The 17,811-nt window shown below is 36.6% G+C and overlaps 1 protein-coding gene across 1 annotated transcript; it reads left to right on the plus strand.

The window, feature by feature from the left end:
• The first annotated feature begins 735 nt into the window (after window positions 1-735).
• On the plus strand, window positions 736-16,275 carry slc24a2b (solute carrier family 24 member 2b). Its single transcript, XM_006790821.3, has 10 exons — window positions 736-884; window positions 1,860-2,987; window positions 9,828-9,863; window positions 10,215-10,326; window positions 11,584-11,667; window positions 12,512-12,591; window positions 12,751-12,888; window positions 13,109-13,198; window positions 14,632-14,798; window positions 14,911-16,275. The coding sequence occupies exons 2-10, from the start codon at window positions 2,067-2,069 to the stop codon at window positions 15,158-15,160; spliced, it is 1,878 nt and encodes a 625-aa protein (XP_006790884.1). The 5' UTR covers window positions 736-884; window positions 1,860-2,066; the 3' UTR covers window positions 15,161-16,275.
• The last annotated feature ends 1,536 nt before the right edge of the window (window positions 16,276-17,811 follow it).

Genomic DNA, 17,811 nt, shown 5'->3' on the forward strand with positions numbered 1-17,811 from the left:
TTTTTTGGTGTGGGAGTAGGGGAGCTTAGGTAAGAAAAAGCAGAGCTGCATCATACTTCAAATTTGAAATGTGAAATTTATGGTTTGTCCATCTTTGTAAGAAATCACAGTGACTAATTTTGTACTTTCAAAGTATATACATACCTCAGAATCTATTCTCTCACATGTAAATACATTTTATGCAGCTTAATAAGGTATCTAACCCTCTAAGAAAAAATTACTTAAATTAATGAAACTAAATGGCAAAATGACATCCTATAACTTTCATTTTTTAAAATAGTTTGGCATCCTGTTTATAGGTTATAAACCTCTAACACATACAAATATCATGCATTGTGAACTATGCTGCAAAGTATTGCATAACAGAGTAAGTAGGATCATTTTCAAGCGCTTTATACACAAGACTGTGATCTGATAATTTCAGCCTCATCAAGCTGTAAGCTTATTGTTCTCAATCCATTATCTGTTCGCTTGTTTGTAGAGCTAGGAAGGAATTATGCAGGTGATGTTGAGAGGTGGGGCGATAGGAAGGGTGGCCAGAGGAAGCAGATACGATTGACAGATATAGTGATCCTCATTTTTTAACAGTGACTTGGCAACAGAGAGGACAAGGAAGGAGGAGAAAGTAAAAGGAGGTGGCCAGTGTCAATGGGGGAGGAACACTGAAAAAGAGGGAGGATCTCCTTCAGGACATGCTGTCCTGAAGCTTTCTGTGCTTAGAGAAGAAAATCTCACTGAGGATTTACTGTTGAGACCTGCACTGAACACCTGGGATCATTTTGTTTTAAGAGTCAATTTACAGGAATATTCACTCAGAGATTCAGGATCTGACAAGCTGTTGACTGCTGTACTTTTCTCCACTGAACTGGAGATATCCAAGAGTGGTATGAGAACCTAAAAGATGAATGTGTGTGTTTGGTGTGTAGCTGCAATTTGTCTTCACTCTAATAACCTAAAAGATTTAGTATTCATCTGACAGCAAATTGTTGCTGTTTTAAAACATTTAAATGATAAAAATGAGGCTGCACAAAATTGTAAGACTTCAGAGATTATTGTTGCTTTTGTAGAATAGAATAAGTGTTTAATAACTCTAATGTGCAAAATAATTTCATCAGGTCTCATTTTTCATTCTGTTCATTTTGTTCGTGTCTACCTTTTGGTACCTGTGTGCAGGACGTGAGGCTAATCTAAGTATATCCTATGGGGGATTAAAAAGCTCTCTAATGCGATTTCACTAATGTTCTAGCTACAGTCAAAGAAAAGCTTTCACTGCTTTCTTCTCAGGACCAATTACAACACCAAAATTACAAAAACTACAAGTGAAAAAAAATGTTGCTATATGTGATTTTAACTGTTATTTAAAATTAAGTTCTACCAAAATAAAATAATATATTTGAAGGTTTATGTGTTTGAATAAAATATGATTTAATCTAGATTTTAGGGTTTTAGTTTGTCACACTGTTACAATAACAATACTTGCAGGGATGCTTGAAAGGAAACAAGAATGCTTGAAAGACTAAAGAATCAGAAGGGAACAAGTCATCAAACTCTTGAGTAAAGTTAAACCAACAAAGTTTCTCTCTGAGAAATAGCAAAGAAGTAGGTGAATGGGCATACTCGAGCCAAGGAGGCCACAGTAAAGCTGATAGCAGGAGTGAAAATGTTTGTTTTTTTTAAGGAAAGAAATAAAAGGAAAAAAAGGGTACTCATTAAGATTGCTGATTATTATTGTCATTGGAGGGAAATGGCTCGTGTGATTTCCATTTGATAGATAAATAGTTAATTATTATGCATATCTTTTTATGTCTATATTTCATTTGCACACTTGTATTATAACTTCTGTTTTCTCTGTCTTGCAGTGTGTAATATGGGGAAACCTTTAAATGGTATAGATCCTGGAATCAGACTGAAGGGCTTCCGTTGTGTTTAAACCTGGCAGCAGCATGCAAACCAATTGGTAAACCGCCGTGGCCTGTCAAACCCCCACCCTTATAGCCAATATCACCACCAACCCAGCTTTTGGGGGATTACAGACACTTCCACTCTGACAACCTGCACCAAACAGAATGGATTTCATCCTACCCATAAGAAATCAAGACCTGATAGCATATTCCAGCTCACCACCTCGCCTGGGCCCTCAAAGTAGGAGTACCATGCACTTGTACCATGGTGTCAAGAGAAAGCTACGGCCTGGACGGATTTTGGGCTTTATCATCAGCCTGGTGGTTGTCTGCACAGTCTGTTCATGGAGTGCCTTGATGCTGGCCAAATCAGTGACCACTCAGGTAGATTCAGCTGCTGAACGCTCAGCTGAGGGAGCAATGCCCCAAAGAACTCTTCTGCAGTACCGGAACCTTTCAGCGGCACCAGAGGATACACCGGTGGCCATGAAATCCTCCAGTATAGAGCTGAATCATGGGGACTACCCAACGGACTATTTCAGTGTGGAGGACAGGCGCCAGGGCTACGTAGTGCTTCATATGTTTGGCATGTTGTACATGTTCATAGCTTTAGCCCTTGTCTGTGATGAGTTCTTTGTTCCTGCACTCACGGTCATCACAGAGAAGCTGGAGATCTCTGATGATGTAGCAGGAGCCACCTTTATGGCTGCAGGTGGGTCTGCCCCAGAACTCTTCACATCTGTTATAGGAGTCTTCATCTCCCACAGCAATGTGGGTATTGGTACCATTGTGGGATCGGCTGTCTTCAACATCCTATTTGTAATTGGGATGTGCGCCTTGTTCTCCAAAGAGGTGCTGAATCTCACCTGGTGGCCTCTGTTCAGAGATGTCTCATTCTATATCGTTGGCTTGCTCATGCTCATCTATTTCTTTTTGGATAATCAAATTGTGTTGGCAGAAAGTGTTAGTCTGCTGCTATTCTACACCTTCTATGTGACTTTCATGAAGTTCAATGCCAAATGCGAATTGATCATCAGAAGCATTTTTGGCAGTAACCAGGTGGACGAGCTGGAGAATGCACAGAAGGTGAGCTGACTCCACCCATCCATCCATCCATCCATTTATCCACCCTACTCTTACCCAGATGTTTTCTACTCAACAACACCCTTGATCATTGTCAAGCGACAGCTTTGTATAGACTATAAATATTCTTCCAAGGTTAAGTTCCAAAACGTAAAACATGAATAAATAAATAAAATAGAAATGCCAAAAGATTTCACAAAAGATTTCATCCACATTTCAATCTACTGGGTCAAACAACCATGAAGACTTTAAATTAAAAGAGTGTATCAGGAGAATGAGTCTTACATCTTGGATACTAAAACTAGGGAGTTTCTCAGAAAGAAAAATGCCTAATTTGAAATGAAGAAACTGATTGATTGATAGATTGATTGATTGATTTACATGAAATCAATCAACAAAAAAAAACATGTATATAAAATTAACCAAGAAAAGTGCACTGTAAATAGGTAAACAAAGAACAAAGGACACTGAATCTTCTCCAGCAACACTATACCACTTGATTTGCATACTTGGAAAGGAGTAGTACAAAGTATAAGCTTCAAAATGGTTTATTTTGTTGTTGTTGTTGTTGCTCTTGTTGTTTAAAATTTTTCCCAAGTAAATTACATAACAGTGAAAACCTACATAGACTGCTGAGCCTTAGAATAATAGTATTCATGGTTTGAGAATTTGAGAGGGTGTTAAAAGAGACCTGAGTACTAAACAGACTGCATTCTGTCATCCATCAAAATCCCCTTAATTTCACTTTCAAAGGATATAAACATTTGTGTACCTGTGTACTTCAGATGATGTTTGATAGACAGCCAGATTACACCGTATTCATGCTGACTAAGACCAGGCTTCATCTTTAATCATTACTTTTAGTAATGGAGTTCAGTCCAGAGTCCAGCAGGGCTCTTAGAACAGTAGTGATGTAATAGAGCTAGTCAATGTCCCCATTTAAACTGGATTACAAGACTTAAGATATTTTATGTTTGAAAACTCAAGTAAGTTAAAGATTAGATTAATCTGTCATGCATTTAATTTCATTCAAATTTTGTATTTTTATTAGGGTTTTACTGTATTCCCATCTATCGAGATCATCACAGGTATTATTGAACATTTGCCAAAGACTTGCATTAGCCAAGTTGGTGGTCCAAACTACTTAACCACAAAGTTTTGCTTGAACAGATTTAACATATACACTCACTTTACAATTTATTTCAGATAATAACAGGAAAAGGCATGTCATGCAGAAATTGCCACCAAAGTGCCACACTAAGATTTTTTTGTGATGACTTAACCATCAATTGGACTCTTTTATTGTTAATTTCTTCATGAATTCCATAAAACCGAAGCAATGATGTGAGAAGGAAAAGTACTATTAGTACAAACCTCCGTGTGCTCTGTTAAGTCCTGTCCCTCATTTAGCTCTCCCAGCTGTGTCCTTACATTAGAAAAAAAGTGGGCGGGAGCTGTTATCTATGATAGAGTAATGTTTGGCCCTGTTTTTTTTAAATTTAAGCATCTGTTTCTGTCGTTACTCACATCGTTAATCATTTAAACAAATGGAAACAGAAACAGTTGTTCAGTGACTCACCATCTATCCTATTATTGTTTGGGTACAGCTGGAGTTGAATCTGTTGCGCCGCGATTTCTTAATCATATGTGTGTAACCTCGTCTGCCATCATCCACTATCAGTCCATCAGGGTCATATTCAATCCATTGCTATACATGCTGCTTCAGTAATACTCACATTTTACATTGCATATTAGCTCTTGGCCTCTGATGTGATGGTATTTGCTTTAAAGCTCCTCCCATGAAATTTTCTTGTAGGTCTAAACCAGACAAAATGTTCTCCAAATATTACTCCAAGTGGTTTTATTTCAGAATTTTTACCATTAATGGCAAAGGGCATATGAAATATGATATAAATATATTTAAGCTTTTTCAACACAATTTCTTAAGAATTAATTTCCGTTGTAGAGTTGTTATATTTTAGTTCATACTGAATTATTTAAACCTTTGATTACATACACATGTGTGCTAATCAAACTATCACTGTTATTACAGAAGCTCTGTTTGACATCTGTGCCCTTCTGGGAATCAGCTGTTCCTCGAGCTGCCTCACTTGAACCCAAGAACAGCTTTCTTCTTTTGCTGTCCAGTACTGGATGTCAAGCTGTCTTGCTCTCATGTGTTGGTAGCTCCTAAATAATCCCTCAGGTTAATGCTCTCTAATCCCATTAGAGCCACTAATAATAGTCAGGTGGTACCTGGAGGAGCAGGAATCAGCAGATCTCAGAAAGACAAAATCCTGCACAGTTCATTCTCTGCCTGCAGTTATGCTCATAGTGTTGTGAAGCTTGTATTTTGTATGTGCTTTGGACTTTTTCAAGTTGGTTTGCTCAGTGCATGCATTTCATTTGGGTAGCAGGAGATGATGAGAAGACTTGCTGGTTTGCCTACTGATGGGACTAAAGATGCTAATTCTCTCTAATCCCCTTATCAACTGCTTACCTGCAGTGACGACAGCAAACATACAATCAAGCACACTTTCACACAGTGTCTGCAGAGCACTGAAGAAATGTTCAAATTACATTTCTCTCATTTACTACAAGGCAGCAAAGGGCAGTGTGATTAAACAGAAAACACCTTTCCATTAGTGCATGAATAAAGAAGGAGGATATTTTGGAATTGCATCATGTTGTCCTAGATTTTTAATACTTTTGCTGTGGTTCATAAGTACATTTTTTTAAATGCTTGTTACCCAAAATGCAAATTTCATTTGATTTATTTATGATAGAAATTGTAGCTGATCTTTTCAGGTTTTTTGAGCGAGTCAGTGTGCAGCTGTGAATATTTTATTATTTATTTGTAATCATTTTTAAAGCAGTAAGGATGATCTCACAGATGAGAGTGGAAGCAAGTTCTTTAACAGCACTTTGACCTGTGAGGGTTTCTGCAAGACTTCACATGAGGGCTTGAAAATTGCTGGTCTAAAAGTGGTGATCTCTGCTGATTAATCCTGGCTAAGTCCCACAGCTCAAATGGTCAGGAAGAGAGAGAGAGAGGGGAAGAGAGAGGAAGAGAGAGAGACGTGTACTTTATGTAATTTCTACTTTATGTTTATTATGAAAAGGTGATCTGATTTTGCATCAGTGACATGATGGTCAGTAGAATGATGGGAAATCCATGTGTAAACGTGCTGATCTGAGGTCAGCACTTTACATCTTGGCTGTCTTCCAGTGTCTATAGTTTCCTGCTCGGAGAAGATGAGATCACCAAACTTGAACAGCAGCTTAGTACAATAAATTGTTTAGTAAATCTTTTAATAGCTATAGCTTTAATAGCTAAACAATAGCTATACCAACATAAGGAAAGCTGACCCTGAAAAGAAAAACAAGACTATATGCACTTACTGAAGTTATAGCTGTTAATCCAGAAACTGGCCTGTGCTGAGCTGGTGATTTTTTACATAGCACAGAGGAACTGCTTAACACTAAATATCACAAAGTTAGTCATCTAAAAGAAAAATGTGTAAAACATGTTTTTCAACTAATCTCATGGCATCCCTTGGTGCAAGGAGCTCCACCTCAACTAGCTCTACCATAGCTGAGATGGAGGCGAGTGTATTATTTCCCAATAAACCCGCAAAAAATAATGAAACCAGTATGTTATTAACATCTGTTTTATATATCAGCAGTCCAAAATCAAAACCTTTACACATATACACATATATTTGTACTCTCTTAGGTACTCTCTTTGGTTCTCTATTTTACAAATGTATTATTAGAAATACCAAAACAAAAATTACTGTCATTCATAAAATTTTATTTAACACTCTGTAGTCACAGGAAATGTCACTACTGAAAATCACATCTTGGAAAATACAGGTTAGTTATACATTTTTGAGTCTGCTGGCATTAAATTTTAAAAAGCTGTGGTGGATGGTTGTTGTGCAGGGCAGGTTTACGTGTAAACAACTTGCAGAAGAATTTCATGTGATTGTTTATAGAAATTTAAAAAATGACAACAATCATTTTTTGGGCAAGATATTTTTCGAAATCTCAAAATACAACATGTGGGCTGAAACTGTGCTGCAAAGAGAAAAAATTACTCCATTATTTACAATTTTATTAAATGTAGATTACTAACACAATAGGGATTTTGTTATTATGACACATAATAAGAGCTTGGTAAAATTGTAATATGTAAAATGCAAAAAAACACCCAAACTTTATAAATGATAGTTACTTGTCAGATTGCAGTATCTAATTAACAACTTCATTCAGAAAATAAATTGAAATAAAAAAAATGCTTCTTTCAAAGAGGAATTACCAAAGAACAGCTTCAAGCTCAACAGATTCTACAGCAGGCTGCAAGTGTCTTCTGTCATCCAGCCACTCTTATGAGCCATGTGAGCATTAGCTAACATGACCTAATGCCAAGCTGGCTTCTGCTTACAGTGCTCAGAAATCACGAGGCCAAGAAAGACAGGTGACAACAAAAGGCAAGCTTCCTTAACTTTAGGTTTGGTCCTTCATTTGACCATGTTTTTCTCGCTATCATCACCATCATTATTATTACCATTATCATCATCATCATCATCATCATCATCATCATCATCATCCATATTGTTATTTCATTTTATTTTTTATTATTATTATTATTATTTTTTATTACAAGGGTAAGATGAATGCTGTGAAGTATTCACATCTTCCATCTTCAACCATCAAATGGTTTTAGAAGATTGGCCAAAACTTTCTAAAATTATGTTGTTTAGCTGAGTTTAATAAGTCTAATGAGAAATATGATACAATGTTTGAACTCACAACGATATAAAAAGGAAGAAAAGATACATAGTTTTACTAGATTTAAATTGAAAACTGATCTCTATCAAGATTAGACACAATTGTTATTACCAAACAACCAGGTGGACCAAAGCAATTTGGTAGTGATGACTTCAAAAAACAATACTTAACCACCCGTGTCTTGGTTTAGCAACCCTAGCAGCGGCAGGTGTTTTAATTAAAGGGATTATCTGCTCAATCTCTGGAGACTCAGTCATGAAAACGTGCCAGGTGTGGTATTTTGTCTGTGTTTGTATATTTCTCAGAGACCACTTTAGTGCTCGATTTTGTTCATGAGATACTTGTTGAGTATAAGATGACTTTGTGGCTCCAGAGTGTGCCGGTTTAATGGTTTAAGCTTTTGCTTGGCAAGCGAAATGTTGCTGGTTTTGTTTCATTTGGAGACATAAATTCCATTTTGGTGTTGTGGCAGGAAGGGTACCTGTTGTTAAAAACAAAACCAACCATCAAGTTAGTTAGAAAACCCTCTGTTGTTGAGTTTAGCATGTTCACTCTGTGTTTTTAAAACGCCTCATTTAGATTAAGTGGAGACCATTTAGCAATAGGATCACACCAGCAGTGACACCAATGAGGTCTTGGACCACATCCAGTATTGAAACTGTACTTTATTATGATGTCACTTGCATCATTTACCAGTACAAATACAGGCCATTTACCCTCATTTACACTACTTTATGGTACCATGGCTTCCTCTTGCACAGTTGTGACCCAGTCTGGTTTCTGGACCACACTGTCATGATTATAAACAACAGACAAGCACAATCACACAACAAATAGGTAAAAGGACCAGAAAATCTATACTAATCTAATATTCGTCTAAATGTTTTTTTTGGCTGTTGCTTTACTAATGGAGCTATAATTGCACTCAGGATAGTAACTATATCTTCTCATTTATCTTGTTCTTTGGTTCTATGGAAGCTATTTTACCTTTAATAAGATTTTCAACTTTGGAACAAAGTGAGTGAAAATACAGCATTATCATGTTTATACAAACCTGTCAGAAGTAATATTTTGGGAGACAACTTTGGAACAGTAAACACTGAGAATTTATATCATTTTAATTTGCCTTTCACCTTGGAAATGGTGCAAAAAATCTTCTATAGCCTTTAATATGAATCCAATTTGTGACCCCCCCCCCCCCCCCCCCCCCCAAAAAAAAAAAAAAAAAAAGCCAAATGGTTTGGTAGTTTGTATATATAGTTATGCTACTCATGGTTTGTCCTTTTAGTCTGTGTGCATGTTTTCTTTTCTTTGTTTTCTTTTTGCTGTTTTTTCTGGAGTAAAATCCAGCTTTTTTGTTTTCTTTCACCACAGGTGTAGGTGGGTGTGTGAGTTAGGACTGAGGGAGCTTTGACATGTATGTATGTATGTAGCTATATAGTGACATGGCTGTGGTGTATACACCATCTAAAAACATGGCTGGGATTGAGATTAGTGTGAGATCCTCCTGTGTGTGTAGTCTTCGTGTTGGAAAGGTGCCTAAAACGTGCAATGGTTTGCTTTCATGAGGAAGTTTAAATAAATACTGGACATGAACAGCATGATGTAATCTCCACTGAAGTTATACATCTAAAATAGCTGCGATACTGAAAAAGAAGGTGATGATAAATCTTGAGTAAATATTTTTTAATCTTTTCATTTTTGCATAATTACTTGATTAATGGTGTCTTTACCCTCCCTGCTGTTAGAAATAATTTACATATACTTGATCTAAAAATGCCTTCAAAGTGCTTTGTGAATAACTCAAGCTGAGGTCCTATTCTTTCCCTATTCCATCACCATTTCCATGTTTATTTTAATTAACATTTGTTTAAATGCAATCCAATCCAGTGCCACAAATACAAAAAGTGTTTGTGGCATTTTATTAAATATACTGAATATACTGACTACATATTTAATATGTTTATTATATTCTCCATTACAGTAATCTATTATTATGTCTATTATTATATTTTTATTATATTATTGTCTCTGTGTTCTTTCCTAAAGGTAAATGCCCCAAGTGATGATGAGAACAAGCTTACGGTAAGTTTATTTGTACTGTTTTATATGCATAACATAGTATACCGCTTGTATATTTCACTGTATATTTCAAATCTTTCAAAAATGTTTATTTAAAAATGTGTTTCTTGTGCTTTCATTTAATTTTTAAATAGTAGCTTAACGTCTTATTATCTTTTTTTCCCCCTTTGGAACATTGCAAATTTAATTTTATTTATTTAAAGAATTGAAGCTGTGACCGGCTCCACCTGACAATAGTTTAAGACTATAATAAGCCCATGAGTGGACACAGAGAGAAATAATGATGCGTAAAATAAGTGTGCATTTACATTTGAATCCATAAAAACTTGGTATTTGTGCTTTTATGTTTTACAGGCGAAACCCAGGCTGCAGAGGGAAGGCAGCTGTGCTTCTCTACACAACTCGCTGATGAGAAACAGCATCTTCCAGCTCATGATACACACACTGGATCCCCTCAGTAATGAGGGTATGAGTGAGCATGCACAGATAAAAATCACGTACACTCTCACAAACATTATAATCCTCCCAAGTTAGAAATGTTTCAAATAAACACAGAATGTGACACATACAATGTGCTGACATAAAGATTACATTCCTTCACCACAACAAATTCAAATGTGACTTTTCTTGAGATTAAATAAAAGTTAATAACTTCAGGTTTCCAAGAAACAGATTAAGCCTAGCCCAAGATCAAAAGGATCCTATGAAAGGTTTATATCTAGGATTAGGCTTAAGAGCATAGACAGTTAAGAGAGTTGCAGAATGGCTGCAATCACAGTATTGCAATAAAGATGCTCCCTTAGGCCTTCTCCTTGATTCAGAGATGGTCCTTCCCTTGGCCTCCTTGACTCCTCGCTCAAACCAACGTTCCTCCCTGTCCAGGATGTGTATGTCCTCCTTACTGAAAGAGTGTCCACTGGCCTGTATGTGTAAATAGACTGAGGAGTCCTGACCTGACGAGGTGGCTCTTCTGTGTTGTGCCATCGGCTGAAACAGAGGTTGTTTGGTTTCCCCGATGTATAAATCATGGGAATCTTCCTGGCATTATACTATAGTACTACCAGGGGACCAGATCCTTGGGGAACACCAATTTTTGGTGCAGCCTGTTTTGGGGTTTAAAAACAACAGAGGTGCTGTGTTTAGAAAAATGTGTCTCAGCTGTTCCAATACTAACCCTAGCCCTTTTTTTCACTTCTTCCATGTACAAGTTGGCCACAGTGGGTGTAAAAGGGGAACCAACGGCATGCCCATAAATCTGCCTGTAGTAATGACCCTTGTATGTGAAATATGCGTAATGAAGACAGAGTTCCAAGAACAAACACACTGTTTGTGCTGAGAGTGGTCCTGATGCTGAGGTTAGGGCCATCCTGAAATCTCTTACGAACTACAAACAACACAAGTTAAGAGAGATGTAACATCATACGAGACCATTGTTTCATCTGCCTCCATGATGACACCATAGCCACTGATCAATGGTCATGACAATTTACATTGTTCATTCAGTGGGCTGGTTTCAGTCATTGTGCAAATGTACTGTTTATAGGGTTGGGGAAACCTACAGCCAGCTGAGACTAAAGGAGTCACTTGGATGAGTGACGAAACGTCTCCCCCACTGAAAACGCTACGTCCAAATGAACTGAATCAACGTTTTGGGATTTCAATAACTGGATGATTGAGCTTGCATTAAGACATGTTGCATTAAGGACTGTTTCTTTTGTTTTAGGACAATTTAAAGAGAAGGCTTCAATCCTTCACAAAATGGCCAAGAAGAAGTGTAAAGAAGATGGTGCCACTGCCAACGGAGTAGGTGTGTACCAGTGAATACTGAAACGCCAATGTACTTTTGGTCAACCCCCATCGATAAAGTGACAAATCAGTTGTGCAATTATTTATCAGTTTATGGATGAATGATTGAAACAGCACACAAATTTATCAGTATGTTAATTTAAAAAATAGTGGAATAGATCATGGGCAGGCTACACAAGAAAGAATTGTTCAGGCAATAAAGCTTTGAAAAAGAAAACTAAATGCTACTTTTTCATTTCACGAGAAGACTAAATCTTTTTTTTAATGTTTTCCCTCATTAATGTAAGTAACATGACTGTCCCTTACTTCACTGATGTTAAAGAAACAGTTAAAATGATAAAAGTTTTATATTTTTATAGACAGTGATTGCATTAATACATTTATGTGTCAGGCTGTAATTTAGAGGGGTTTTTTTCTGGTTGTGGATTAATCTCTGATTTATTTCATTCAATACATTTTAGTTGAACAGCTGATCTGTTATCATCCAAGAATTTTTACACAAAGATGCACAAACTGCTTTATACTTGTAAAAAAAAGTAAACAAAGAGATTATCTTTTCTTTTTCTCAGTAGAGGAGATTAAATATGATCTTTGATTATTTTATTGGACTACATTTCTAATTATAGTTAATAATAATAATAATAATTATAATTAATATTGATAAATTATTGCCATGATATTATTGCTCTTTTTTATTGCCAGTATTGTCCCTCTATATTTCTTGTTTCTTTCTTTTTATTTTTTTTGTTTCAACACACCTTTTATTGCTTGTTTTAAGCACAGTTTTAAACTGTGCTATATAAATAAAACGCACTTACTTTTTTTAACTTACTTTCTACCTCCAGCTGATAAAAAGATCACAAACAGTACAAATGTTGCAGTGGAAGTTACACCACCAATGAATGGTGCTGCAGGAGGAGATGAGGTATGGAAGCATCACTCCTTTTCAAAAGCAAAATGTTTGACCTATAAACAATCAGGAAATTTTACTTAGTTATGTTTACCGAAAGAAATATGTCCAAATATATTTATGTACAATATTTAGGCACAATATTACAATGTAAGGTCATGAACTAATCCTCAGGATGGTGAGGAAGATGAAGATGAAGACAAGCCTTTGAGCCTGGCATGGCCTGACACTCCCAGGAAACAAATCACCTACGTCTTGATCCTGCCAATCATCCTCCCTCTCTGGCTCACGCTACCTGATGTCAGGAGAGAGGTAGATATACACACAACCAAATATAAAAATATAAACTGAAAACTAAATATTTGAAAATAGAGTAGAGCTCCACAGCTCTACTGAATATTACACACAGCTTTAGTTTAGGGGTATAGGGCTGTGCTTTGAATGCTCTCTACTGCTTGATTTTACATGTTAAGTTAGACGAAAAAGAAGTGATAGACTAAGAAGCTACATTGCTTTATTTTATGTTTTTTAGACCTCAGAAAGGTTCTTCCCGGTCACTTTCCTCGGCTCCATCTTTTGGATTGCGTTCTTTTCCTACCTGATGGTGTGGTGGGCTCATCAGGTATTTCCCACACAACGCACTCACAAACAAATGTTAGAGTATGATTGTTTGCAGCATACAACAACCCTGTTGTCTATACACACTATATCTGAGGCCTTTCTCGTCAGAGTGCAGCTGTCAGGGTGTTAAATGTGTGACCGTGGGAACTAATCCTGGCTAATCTGTCTTGAGCCACAGTCAGATCAACCTGTAGCACTCTATTTTAAGAGCACAAGTGCAGCGACAGGACAAAAGCACAAGGTTACTGACAAGGTGCACCTGCTAATTTAGCTTCTACAGGTGCAGCACGCCATGTGAAAAAGCATTGCCAAAAGTGCAATAAGAATTACTCATTATGCTCTCATCTTGTCCCATGTATTCAAACTGTGAGTGGCAATGAGTAAATGAGTACATTTTCAGATATTGAAAGCCTCATGTCATTTTTAGTTTTTAAAGCAGCATCCATGGACTGATTCCTTTTATCTTCTAAAATACATGAAATATAATTGTTCTCTTAGGTTTGTTTTAATGAAATTATTATAATAATTTTTTTGAGATAGGATTAGATTATATTTAGATATTATTATTTGTTTGTATAGCAGATTTAACTCAATGCATGCAGATGAATGTGCATTATCCAGAAATATTTATTAATGAAAAAAAAAAAAGAGGTTGGATGTTCTACCTGTGTCTGTGTGAGTGTTCTCCAGGTTTTTCCCAGAGTCCAAGACATGTATGTTAGGCTAGTTAGTTATTCTGTCTTGGGCGTAGTTGTGAATGTGAGTGCGACTGATGCTGTCTTTTATGTTAGCTCTGGAACAGACTGGTGGTCCAGGGCCACATATCTTGCCCTGTGACAACTGGGATAGGCTCCAGCACCAGTCCAACCCTGTACTGGATAACCAGAAACTAATGGATGGATGAAAGTCAACCCATAAAAAATAAACTGATTAATACAAAGAAATAAGACAATACATCACTCTTTCAGCCAGGGACTCTTTTCTTTATAGACTTCATGTCTCTATGTATTCAATTTAGAAGTGTTATTAGGTTGAAGAAAGTAATGTTTTGTGCATCATTTTCAGTAATATGCAAGCCTGAATGCATGAAACTGCACAAAGCTAGAACTGGACATGTCTAATCAGCTACATTTATCATCTGAAATTCTGTGTGAGGGACAAGAGCAGCTGATACAGTGTGCAACACACACACACACACACACACACAAACCCTGCTCTTAGTGACACTTGTTGACTAAACTAAATGTAACGTCACGTCACAATTACTGTGAAGTGTAGGGGCCCTGTCTTTCACTTTCATGCATACGTCTGAATGACAGAGTTATCATAACTTTAACCTATGTTTTCCTTGACAGATGCTGTCACATTAGTAGATTTAGGTTTTGTGTGGCTGAAAAGAACTGAAGATTTGAGTTGGAATATTATTCATTTTAGGTTGGAGAAACTTTCTGGATCACAGAAGAAATCATGGGTTTGACAATATTAGCAGCTGGCACTTCAATTCCTGACTTGATCACCAGTGTGATTGTAGCTCGAAAGGGCCTCGGTGACATGGCTGTGTCCAGCTCAGTGGGCTCCAACATCTTTGACATCACTGTGGGGTGAGTCTGCCAATAAACAAGAACACACAAGCCATTCATTTTTAAATAAGAATGTGCCAAGAAAACCCAATTCTTCTCTGTTGTCTTTTCTATGCCTCTGTCCTCCCTCCAGTCTGCCATTCCCCTGGCTCATTTTCAACATTATCAATGACTTCAAGCCAGTGGAGGTGAGCAGCAATGGCCTGTTCTGCGCCATCGTCCTTCTCTTCCTCATGCTGCTGTTTGTCATCATGTCCATTGCCGCTTGCAAGTGGAGAATGAGCAAGAGTCTGGGCTTTCTTATGTTTTTGCTGTACTTTGTTTTCCTCGTTGTCAGTGTCATGCTGGAGGACAGAATTATTGTCTGCCCCGTTACAGTCTGAGGGAGGGACTCTGGTTAACTGCTGGTCAAACAGCAGAAATTAAGCATAACACCACATATTGACCATTACATAAAACAAACATATACACACTGTCACTCAATATGCACACAGTAGAGGTCTGCATAGCCACTGTCCACACACAGACATACAGGTTTGCACCCACACACACACGCGCGCGCACACACACACCCACACACACACGCACACGGTTGTTGATGTCAGCTAGGCAGAAGCCGTGACATAAATCAATCTTGCAAATTCAGGCTGGTGCATCCGTGGAAAACAGACCTGTGCTTCTTTTATGGATTTCATGCCATCGAATAAGAAGAATTCTCTTTCTCCGACATGACTGCAAGCAGTTTCTGTTGTTGGCTGAAACATGCTGAAAATAATTGATGGTCAGTGAAGAAAAAAGCCAGATTGAAATGTCAGTCAGAAGAAATCTTCAGCTGTTTTTGGTTTGTTGATGAAGATGTCTCAAACCAAGTATGAGACATCATTACTCTTACAAGCAGATATTTAGTATATAAGATCATTATGAGGGTGATGTCCAATACTCCATGTACTTTGCTACATCAGAGAAATGTTATGTGTTTTTAAATACATTTTGACATTTGGGGTCATATTTGGCAGAATTGCTACCCATCCACTGAAATCTATTGTAGCACATATCAAATACTAAATAGTTGCTGTACATGGATAAAACTGGCTAAGGTTGTCAGTACTGCCTAAATATGTATATCCCAACTATCTATAACGAGCTTGTGAACATGACTTCTTCGGTTCTGGCTGCCTTTACATTGCATGACTTTAGTGAAGGGTTGATTCCCAGAGATGCAGTTTGGACAACGAGTGCTGGACTAAAGATTAACAGAGGTTGTTTTATTTTACTTGTTAAACTTCAAGGTTATTTTTCAACTTATATGTTCCTGAAAAAAGAGTGTTCAATATAAGCGATATCACTGCTTTTCATCTGTATTATTTTGATGTAAAACAACTAATGTACTGTAAAAGATAACACAGATTTGTGTTATTTCTGTTAGACTTACAGGTTGTAAGCCATTGTTCAGTTAGTGACATAACACTGAGTAAAAAGCATGGAATTTTACATCCCTAGTAGTAGTAAGAAAACACAGTACAATGTTTCCATTCAAATGTATGCAAATGTTAAAAAATTTTCTTCGGGATTGAATGGAAATGTTTAAGGAGGTTGTAATTTTAAATACTTACAAAAAAATACAATAAAGAAATGTTAAACTGAAGAAAGGCTTTTACTTCTTTGGCATTTTCTCTGATGGTGCGAAATTTTTACTCTATTGTTGTTGTTTCATGAGCAAAATCCAACTGCTGTGGCCCATTTAGTAACATGGGGCCTTGCTAAAAAGGCAAGTTAGTATCCATATTGTCCATCTTGAGCATTTTGCACCACCTGTTGCTACCAACCGCCTGTCCTCATATACAGCATAGACCTCAGATGGCTTAAAATCTCTTCTAACCTGCCCCTAAATACTCAAAATAAATAAATCACAAAAAAAAGTTCTAAAGGAAATATTATTTTCCCCTCGGTTCTCAGGAGAATTTGAAGCAGACTTTAATCTGGGCAATAATTTATCATTCTTGAAGAAATGAAAAATAGTTTATCTGAATTTCAGGAGCATGTCCACACCGCAAACAATGCCCTTTCGGTCATACACCTATAAATGCCTACACATATATTTCTGCATTCCCTTCCATTTTTCTCTAGTCAGCCTCTGCTGATTCTTCCCCAAACCCAAACGTTGTCTCTGGCCTACCTTGTTGCTTCATTTGAATAAACCTTTGTCATTTGGGTTGGGGTCCTTGCTAGTTAAATGAGCTGTAGACCATTATCACCTCCCTCTGCTGTTAATTCTTGGAAGTGCAAACATTAGCAGTTAAAACAAGTAAAAAATAAATAAATAATGGAAACAATATATGCATGTTTGTTAAAATTATTCTTGGATTTTTTTAAATTCTGTATGCTAATATTGAAAAGATGTCATGAAGAATATCAGCTTTATTCAGGTACATATATATATATGCATATATATTTCTGATTTTTCTTTTCATTTTACTTTAACTTTATTCTTATTTTTTTAAATAAGTGTACAGTTTATTTCCATAAAACTCATACCAACTATTCTGAACGTCAAAATGTGTGTTTATTGTGTATTTTTATGTATACTACTTTTTTGTAATCGTTAATTGAGACTAATGTGATTGTAAGCATTTGTATGTCAAAGTCATAACATACAGCAGCTTATAAAACTCAGCACAATGTTCTCAGACTCCAGCTCAGATTTAGCCAGTCTATGCAGTATCACTACTACATTTTTCATGCTTTGATGGATCATAAGAATGTGAGGAATGTATGTGAATGAGTGCATTTAGAAAGATTCATTCTGACCAGTTTCAACAACAATGTTATAATGTTCTACTTGAAACATGTATTATACTGTAAAAACATATATAATTTATCTCTGTATAAAATGTTATATGGTCAAATAAAAAAAAAAAATCAATGTCGGTGAACTTTTTTAGTTAATATTAAGAAATAGATGCTCCCGAGAGCCTTGTCAGCCTAATTTAACTGCAGTATATTTGCAATTTGTGAATGAAAATCATATGAATTA

The sequence above is a fragment of the Neolamprologus brichardi genome, chromosome 6 (genome assembly GCF_056152115.1).
Source record: "Neolamprologus brichardi isolate AB-2024 chromosome 6, ASM5615211v1, whole genome shotgun sequence".
Classification (NCBI taxonomy): Eukaryota; Metazoa; Chordata; class Actinopteri; order Cichliformes; family Cichlidae; genus Neolamprologus; species Neolamprologus brichardi.